Here is a 9,388-nt window from a genome sequence, read left to right on the forward strand (position 1 = left end):
ACAAAAAGGACACTATTATATTATTCATGAAAATGATGAATGATAACCCTGCTGCGTGTTCCAGAGGAGCTTCACCAAGCCCAAGCTGGCTTTTCCAACTTTTTAAGAACGTCTGGCGGCTTTCTACATTAAATATTTGTCGTGTCCTCTTTGCAGCCGCAGAACGGAAAGGTCCCACAGCAGGGCTGAAGCCAGGGTCTCCACAGAATCTTTTCCCATGTCATCTGGCTGTGAACACTGTGAGCATCTGTGCCGGGCTGTGAAGGAGCATCATCCGACGCTGGCTTGTTTGTGAAGGTATTTTGATGTTTCTCCACAGCTTTGGCAGTCTGCTCGAGGATTTCAGCGTACCGCGGCTCAGTGTCAGCGGTCAGTGGGCGGGACTCTGAGGGGTCGTGGAAAAGGTCGTACAGCAGCGGTGGGTTGTGGTGCGTCACATGTTCTCCGTGACACATACAGACATTATTGTCGTAGCATCCACCGGCTCCCGGGGGAGAGAAGTTGGGGGTGAAAAAGTGCACCTTGAAGATGGAGTCACCTGGGTAGAAATAGTTAAAACATTTTATTTTTTATGGCAGATTTAACTTTGACACATTCACGCATACACTCTATGCCCAAAAGCAACACACATTGCTAACAGGTTCATGAAATCCTGCATTAAATGTGCATAGACAAAGATTCAGAATAAGTTTGTCAGAGCTCAGTGACTTTAAAAGAAGCACTGTAATAGTATGCCAGTCAGTCCATAAAATATCTGCCCTCCTAGATCTGCCCCACGTTAACTTTAAGTGCTATTATTGCAAAGTGGTGGCACTCGGGAGCAACAGCAGCTTGGACACAAAGTGGTAGACCATGCAAATTCATAGATCAGGCCAATGAGTGCTAAAACATGTAGCACAACATATCCCCCATCATCTGTCACATCACTAGCTACTGAGCTCCAAACTGCCTCTGCCATCGGGCCGTTCTCAAGATGGTAGTTGCCATGGCCGAGCAGCTGTGCACAAGCCTAATATCACCATGTGCTGTGACAAGCGTTCGCTGGAGTTGTGTAAAGCACATGGCTACTGGACTCTGGAACGGTGGAGCAGTGTGCAGTGATGAATCACTCTTCACTGTCTTGCAGTGGAATAGAAGAATCTGGGTTTCATGTAACAGGTCTAAGCCTCCTGCTCTTTATTTCTAGGAGAAATTTTAGCCAATTTAAATGAATTAAACTTATGCAAATGACACACTAACAAAGTGAAATAAGGTGAAAAAAAGGACAAGTAAAAATTAAACAAGACAAAGACAACAAGCTAGTGCCTATATTTAATGTTATCGCTATGAAATGTTCAAACTTGCCTGCTTTACCTGGCCATGGTGTGATTTGAGTTGTGCTCAAACCAGGATAATTTTGACAACACTGAGGGTTTTCAATACATGCTAGCTGGCTTGACAGTTTAACTTTGAGCCAGCTAGAGCTTGCTAGCTAGCATGCTCTGACTAGCGTGTGGCTTGTCTCTGCAATAAAACACTTAAGAAAAGAAGCACTAGACGGAGGAGTAACGTTACCAGTCTTTACTGTGGCGCATAATTCTTAACAACAACATTACGACACTTACATGCACTTTCTGGCACATTTCTTCCACAGTCATGTAACAGCGGCAACACAACAGTGCCACCCTGTGGCCTGGAATAGTATAAGCTTTCAGAACACAACAGCGTGTTCTTGAGAAACTTGTCCATACTAGTTCACTTGCTACTACACTACTTTGCTATCCACCTACTCTAGCATGTCTGCTTTAAATTGAAAAACAGGTGACTGAAGGTAGTAATCTGCTAGGTAGCATGGACAGAAAAAAGGGATTCATTTTTTCATGTTGAGTTCTTATTTCAACTTTTTAAGGCTTATTTTATTTTCTCCACAGCTACAAACAACACCTGTTTCAGAGTTTTTATTTGAATTATTAGGACCCCAAAAAGTAAAAACATACTGTATATATATTGTTAAAGATGCGAAAAAATCTTAGAGAAAGCTGCCAGTCTTCTGACTTATTCGAAAAGGTGCGGGGCGTAAATCCATACTTATGCCCATAACAAAGCTGGTTTTCCCATGAGAACAAGTAAATCTCGACTTATTTTTCTCATTTTCTTGAGATAACGGGATCATTTTCTGGTGATCTAGAAAATAAAACAGGCTGGCCACTGTGATATTACAGACCAGGACATGTCGTTCTGTCATTGCCCACACTAATGAGGTGAGTTAATTTCTAAAGTAAAGTTATTTCATTTTTTTTTTTTGTGCTTTTGCAACTCCAGGGATACGAGTTATGATAATGTGACACTACGGTGGGGCAGCTTTGTTATATCAAGATAACGAGTTAAATAAATTGAGTTCTAAAGAGAGAACAACCGGAAAATGGTGTAAATAAAATGTAAATTATTTGTGACTGCTTGAACAATTTTTATGGTCGGTCTTTTACAGTATTCTGCAAAATAAAACATCAGACCACTTAACAATCAAAAATATTTGCCTGTTCGATTATTTATTACTTCTTTGTGTCTGCATTTGTGAACTTACTTCCAGCTGGGTGCCAGCGCACTGCATTCAGGTAGACTCCGCAGTAGTGGAACATGAACTCATGCTCTGATCGCTCCACCCTTCCCTCCAACAGTGGCATGAGGTTATGGCCGTCTAATTGTCTGGGTAAATTTTAATGACAGAAGAAAGACAGAGGGAGAGAGAAAATAAAAATAGGCCTTAAATAAAGGAAGAAAGCTTTAAGACAACCCTACATCCACAGGGATACTAGATTCTGACCCTTTGTCCTATGATAAACTATAATATTATCTCTACCATATAAAGAAAAGTAATTATCTTAGAAACACAACAACACAGGCTGGTTATGTCAGGATGATTAATAGGTAGATATGTTATTCAGGTCACATACAATGCTCGCTAAATTAGCTGAATTAATGTCCCCTTGGTGGCCTTCTCCAAAACAAAAACTGTGTTGTTTACAGATAATGAGCTAGTTTCGTACACATACCATAATCATCTGACTACAGTACACTTAATTTATTATGCTCAAGTTTACAGTGATTGTATGCTCTTTTTCTAACACTAATTGCTCGCACTATTGAATTCAACAAATACAGAAGCTTTTCCAAGAATAAAACTCGGTGGAGAGTTCACACAATACAAACAAACAAACACGTGGGCGAGTGTTTACCTGTCAGGTTGTGTGTCCTTAGCCAGATACTTCAGTGTTGGATACAGGTCCATGAGGCTAGTGGGTTCGTCCACCTCTCTTCCAGCTGGCAGTCTGCCAGGCCAGCGGAAAATACCAGGTACCCTGATCCCGCCCTCCCAGCCACCCATAGCTTTACCGCCTATAGGAAATTACACGACACAAACACCTCCATTATTGCAGTAAAGGCTGTAAAAACACTTTGTATTAGGGCCATGAAACCAAGCTATAGACTCACGTCCAGAATTATTACAATGACATACAATCATTACATGCTGCTGAGAATATTTTAACCCGAGCAGATTACTTCCTGAGGATTTGGTGTAACTAATGCTTATGGATGTTTCGAGAATATAAATAGCAGAGTAACACATGGATGTCTGCTGTAATTACATCAGAGATTACAGTCAAAGTGAATGTTGTTATGGTGGAACTGAAATGGTAAACTGTCCTTATATAGCGCTTTTCTAGTCTTTGCGACCACTCAAAGCTGCTTTTACATGTCACATTCACCCATTCACAGACACATTCATACACTGATGGCAGAGGCTGCTACCTAAAGTGCCCAATTGTCAGTATGTAAGATGATGTGTACCTTTATAGATACCGTTCCAGCCTCCTTTCTGGCCAACTTTTGAATCAGAGTCCTCCACACTTCCACCGTGGTCGGAGGTAAAGTACATCAGAGTGTTGTTGGCTAGTCCGAGGGAGTCCACGGTTTCTGTAATCTTACCTAGGATACATGGAAATATTGCTTTAGAGATGGTTGCATGAGTATCAGTTCAAACTTTAAAACCACAGCCGGACTGACTTTCTTAAAGGAGACATATTTCAGCTACGCAATCAATTTTCTATTATTCTAATGTGTTTTTGAGTCACGTTGGTATGTTGGTAAAGTATTTTGGCATTGTTTTGGGTTTTTTTGGGACTTAGATGTGAGTCCCTTTGATGCCTGTACTACAAATTTAAAGGGGACATATTTTAGCTGTGCAATCAATTTTCTAATATTCTGCTGTGTTTTTAAATCACGTTGTTGTATAAATTGTATACATATTTTAATTTTGTCAATTTTCGGAGCCTCTCCTTCTTCTTGAAACGAACAAGCTGTTTTGCCATTCAAAGGTAAGACCTTAGCCACGATTGGCTGACAGTATTTGGAGTGATAGTGTAGCCCCTCCCCCACATGCGGCCGCCCTGCACTGTCACTCAAAAGTTGTATAAAACATGGCTGCTCTAGGATCAGTTATTCGGCCTTATATGTACGAGCCAGAAAGGTATCAGAATGGTAAGTTGAAAGCTTGACAACGAGTTGACAACAAGCTAGTGCAAGAAGGTAGCCTGAGGCGAATGATGGTGAATGACGATTGGTCAATTTCAGCACAAACAAGGTTCTACGTAGAAACCTGCAGCTGTTCTGAACGGCCCATTTCAGAGGCTACCTAGTAATTTGGGGATCAGAAATGTTGCTCTGAGTAGTTGACGGCCAGTCAGACCAGTTTGGCATCCTTGAATTGCCAATAAACTCACCTACGAACCAGTCCATTTCTTCTAGGTTGTCACCATAGCGACCATGGCGACTTTTCCCGGCAAAGGCGGGAGTTTTAAAGAGCGGCGTGTGGACATGGGCCAATGAGAAGAAGAGGAGGAACGGATTGTCAACATTCCTGAGGAGGAGAGGAGAGAGTAAGAGAGGAGAGGGAAACAGAGGAAAGAATGAGATAAACTGGCATCAACCATGATTTTTATTTAAATACTAACCAGATAAATCCTTGTTTATGTCTAGTATGTTAGTTGAGGTTTCAGTATTTTCTCTATTGTCTATAGTTTTGTAAATCAGTGTTGCATATGTAGCCAACGCCTGATATTATTCCCAGTATAAACCCTGTTGGGGATCAGCTGCATTCATGTGATGAAAGAGAAAGACCAATCAGTACCACATGGTAAAAAAAAAAATCACTACAGAAGAAAGTAAACATTGAAACTGCTCTGATCAAGCTACCCAGAGGCCTTTATTAAACAAACAACACATTATTTTGTTCCTACCTCTTTATAAAATTCTGTGCTTCTCCCAGCAGCCTCTGGGGCATCGTCTCCACTGTCATCGGCTGATCGACCACTTCTTGGTTCCTCATGAGGATGCAGTTCCACGTCGGCAGGAATTTAAAGGGCAGACACCACACAGCGGTTGCGAGGATGCTGAGCAGAAAAAGTGCGACCAGGAGCTTCAGGTTGACATCAAAGAGGCCGAAAAAACGGATACTCGCCTGACAATACACAGCACACGCACACCGTAAGCGGGTTTGATATAAAGTAAATAAAACCACAGACTTACAGCAAACAGAAGGGGCAGGAATTGCTTGTAATATAATGCATTAAAAACTTTCCATGAACTCAAAGCTTAAAATTTCAACAGCTGAATTACATCTCTATGAAAATGTCTCAACCAATATCTAACATTATAATCTCCATAACTACAGGACGTATTGCAGGGCTGACTATATACTTGTAAGATCTTGGTAACCTGACACTTCATATTTGAGTTGGCTCTTGATGCAGGTTCTTAATTTTGCCACTAGATGGCATCACAAACCATAACCAAAGAAGTCATTCACTTTCACCAAGTGAAACAAGTAGTGCATTGTATGTTTGTTCAGACAAACCGTACACTATTTAAATTTAGATCTGAGCATAGTTGCATAGACCCCGCCTGCTGGGCACTCTAACTTGTCCTATTTGGCTCTCATTCATTTCTCCAATCTTATTAGTTATTGATTTTTGGACACAATTAATATTACAAAACATACATTTAAACAAAACCGGCTTAATTCCCTCTGCTGTCGTCACATTCTTAAGATCTTGGTAGAGATAAAGTGAGACAAGAGTAACAGGAAGTGCGTCAGGGAGAGACTAGAGCGGAAACAAATGCCATCTTACTTTAGCAAACCTCACTGATTTCTGTTTTAAGGATTCCAGAATGGCCTTACATATTTAACCAACTTGGTTCAGAGTTTAATAAACACTTCACTTCAAACATGTATTCATCAGTAGCCTAAATATGTACATCTTCTAAGAATAATGTGGTAAATTGCACAGGCACAGGCGTGTTTAGTATGTTTTTAGTGCTTTATGAAACTCTACCCAGAAGGGTCTCATCATAGGGGCCTTGATTATACACCAGTGTTTGGCTTCCTGAAATCCACACTGCCTCAAGCATTTGGCACCCCCCTCCAGCAAAATGTGCATTCTGCTTCGGTGAAATGAAGAAACTAATGAAACACTTCCCCCCAAATTCGCGCCACATGTGAGAGTTCTACATAACTTTCACGTGATCCTTCCTCCAGGATACAAATGGAAGTTTCAATCTCTACCTGGGACACAGCTGGTTTCCATTCATCCTTCCATCACAGAGTCCTCGCTGAGTTTCAGTTTCGACATCACTGTGCTATCCCCTAAAACAGGTTTCTGGCTGACATGAGTGAGTTTCACAATCGCAGCTTCTGTTCCCAATCTTTTTTTTTCTTTTTTAAAGCCTGTGGCTCATGTCAAAGTGATTACTCATTATTTATTCTGCTTTAGGGTGAACAGCACAGCAACTCTTTGTTCCTTCATTTTAGTCTGGCAACCTGAACGTATCTTTCATATTTGTATGTTGGATTCCAGCTCATCCAGCTTTGACTAATATTTTCTGCCTTAATTTGCTTTGACATGTTATAATGTCTAAGGAGAGGAAAATAAAAGCTTGTGCGACACATTATCACCCTTACCAGTGTGAAAAGTGCAGCCCCGAGCATCATGGTCAGATTTTGGAGTGTGTGCTGGAGGTCTGCCAATACGTCACTCCCCTGTCCGGGCACACAGTCGTTGAACAGAGTGAACGGCAGGCCGTAGTAGTAGCTAAAGCCGTGCTGGTTGGGATGGTGGCAGTGGTCTCCTCTGTGTTCACAGCTCACTCCTAAATGCCACTTACCTGCAGAGAGAAAGAGAGAGGGGGAAAAACAAATAGGACAGAGGGGAATATGAATACAAGTCAGCCTTTCAGTATGAAGTTTGTTATATTTCCAGATGTAAAACCATATGGTTTGCTGCCAATGCTTGTTAAGTGTGAAAATAATCATGCACCTAAATGCATCTCAAATTGTTTCCATATGTGCAAGCTCTTGTTTGCATTTAATACACACACTCTCTATATTGTACATACTCACACCTAGCTGTGTGTAAACATATGAGCCATTCTGTGCAGCTGGCCCAGCTTCAAGCTCAATATGACTGTAAAAAGGACCTACAGTGGTCTCCATAACGGTCTTTCTCTGGTTGGAGAAACAATCACAATGAGGACCACTGGATACATGATCACACCGCATTAACTCACCCACTAGGCTGGTGGTGTATCCTTGTTGCTGCAGCCTCTTAGCGAAGGTGGTCTCAGTTGGTGGAAGCCCCCCGGAACCTCCGAGGAACAGCAGCACCTGCACACGCCCTGTGCTGCCCAGTCCTAAACAACACACACATCCATGTGCGTAAAACAAACAAATATGGATCATTGTGTCAAACATAGATGAACAAATATAACAAGGATGCTTTAAGGATATCAACTACCTGAGCGCACTGCATAGCGCCCTGTCATGAAAGCGGCACGGCTAGGGGTGCAAAGAGGAGCAGCTGCAATGTGCTGAGTCAGCTTTACCCCTTCAGAGGCAAGTCTATCTATGTTAGGGGTCCTACAGAGAAAACACACTTTAATATGTACAACAGCGACAGAGATGCAATATAGTAAACAAGAGACTGGAGAACATTTGTTAGTACTCACCTGATGGTGTCATTACCGTAGCATCCTATGTCACCGATGCCCAGGTCATCAACCATAATAAGGACGAAGTTGGGCTTCCTGTCCACCTCCTCCCCAGTGACATCACTCCCTGCAGACAGGAGCAGGAGGAGGAGACGTGGCAACAGGGAGGCCCTAAGAATAAATAAATTAGTAAAGGGTTTGATTAATACTTAATTTATCTAGGAAATATATTTATGTTAAATATTCTCTTAATCTAGCTTCTTAAATGTGTTAAGATTGCTAGTTTCGCTGTTTTATTTCACTTTATCTTCACTTATATCCCCATAACATTAGACTTTGGTTAATTTTTCTTTGGCTACATTCCCCCTTGAAGTCCAAATGTTTCCTTTGATCTCTTACAGCAGGAATTAGCCTGTTGATTGTCCATTGAACTCTTTCCAACTATTCATCTTAGGCGAAGCGTCACGAGGTGCAAAGTTTGAGTTGGCTTTACAAAAACTAAAGTAAAAAATCGTCAATACAACTGTTAAACTAGAAAAGATGCTCAGTGTATCACAGTATGCAAGGAGTTAAAGCAGCAAAGCCATCGACACCAGATGGACTCATCATTTTGTTTACTTCCTCATTCTGTGTTTACGCAGCTTACGGAACAACAGTTACCATAATTGCATGTGCAGTTTTAAAAAGACAAATGCGAACCATTCATTGGGACTCACCTCATACCTGCACAATGCACCGATATATGAAGCGACAACGTCACTCACTTTAAACTGTGCTGTGACTGATCCGCCTTCCTGCCATGACTGTATGTTTCATAAACCCAAGAGCGCATTTGACGTAATGTGTGGAGTAAATGCGCACGACAAAAGTTAAACCCGGAAACAACGATTCCAGTGTTAGGACCCCTCCAATTATGTAATATGTCAGGACCAATGTTGATTTCACGTATGTGCATATGCTCTTAGTTAAGATAAATGGGGTTTTTTTGTACATTTGTATAAAAACAGAAGAAGGATTTAAAAAAGTTTTAATATTGTGTAGGAAAGGTTGGAAGAAATCTCACCTATATAAATATCAAAATGTATATATATATAAACAATATATATATAAAAAGTTACATAGGTATTTATGTTTACACGTTTAAATGCATTGCAACCTAATACATTACAAGTTGTAAATCAGATTGATTTTTTTATGATAATTGGAATATAGATGCTAATTGTATTAATGGAAGTAGATTCCAGAGATGATTCCCTTTGATAAATATTGATAAAAGGAAATCCAGCAACACAAAAGATGAAAGTCCTAGAGTGTTTTGTTGAGTTAATGTCTGATGGACAATTTAATAACTCAAGTAAGCAAAGCA

At 40.9% G+C, this 9,388-nt stretch overlaps 1 protein-coding gene across 1 annotated transcript; it reads right to left on the bottom strand.

Annotated features, from left to right (window-relative positions):
• Nucleotides 1–46: 46 nt before the first annotated feature.
• arsh (arylsulfatase H) lies at nt 47–8,826 on the bottom strand. Its single transcript, XM_069663124.1, has 11 exons — nt 8,739–8,826; nt 8,041–8,193; nt 7,830–7,951; nt 7,603–7,725; nt 6,998–7,200; nt 5,277–5,497; nt 4,761–4,897; nt 3,829–3,966; nt 3,216–3,375; nt 2,564–2,685; nt 47–538 (listed from the first exon to the last, which is right to left on the bottom strand). The coding sequence occupies exons 1-11, from the start codon at nt 8,741–8,743 to the stop codon at nt 129–131; spliced, it is 1,794 nt and encodes a 597-aa protein (XP_069519225.1). The 5' UTR covers nt 8,744–8,826; the 3' UTR covers nt 47–128.
• Between the last annotated feature and the right edge of the window lie 562 nt (nt 8,827–9,388).

This window comes from Semicossyphus pulcher, unplaced genomic scaffold (assembly GCF_022749685.1).
Source record: "Semicossyphus pulcher isolate SPU_LCO1_2020_fin unplaced genomic scaffold, fSemPul1.0.p SCAF_15, whole genome shotgun sequence".
Lineage (NCBI taxonomy): Eukaryota > Metazoa > Chordata > Actinopteri > Labriformes > Labridae > Semicossyphus > Semicossyphus pulcher.

What these genes read in the sequence shown, in the direction of transcription:
- arsh (XM_069663124.1), bottom strand. An exon ending in TACGGTAATGACACCATCAG is followed by an intron (nt 7,952 to 8,040) that starts GTGAGTACTAAC and finishes TTTTCTCTGTAG; the next exon opens with GACCCCTAACATAGATAGAC. An exon ending in ATACACCACCAGCCTAGTGG is followed by an intron (nt 7,201 to 7,602) that starts GTGAGTTAATGC and finishes TTCTCTCTGCAG; the next exon opens with GTAAGTGGCATTTAGGAGTG.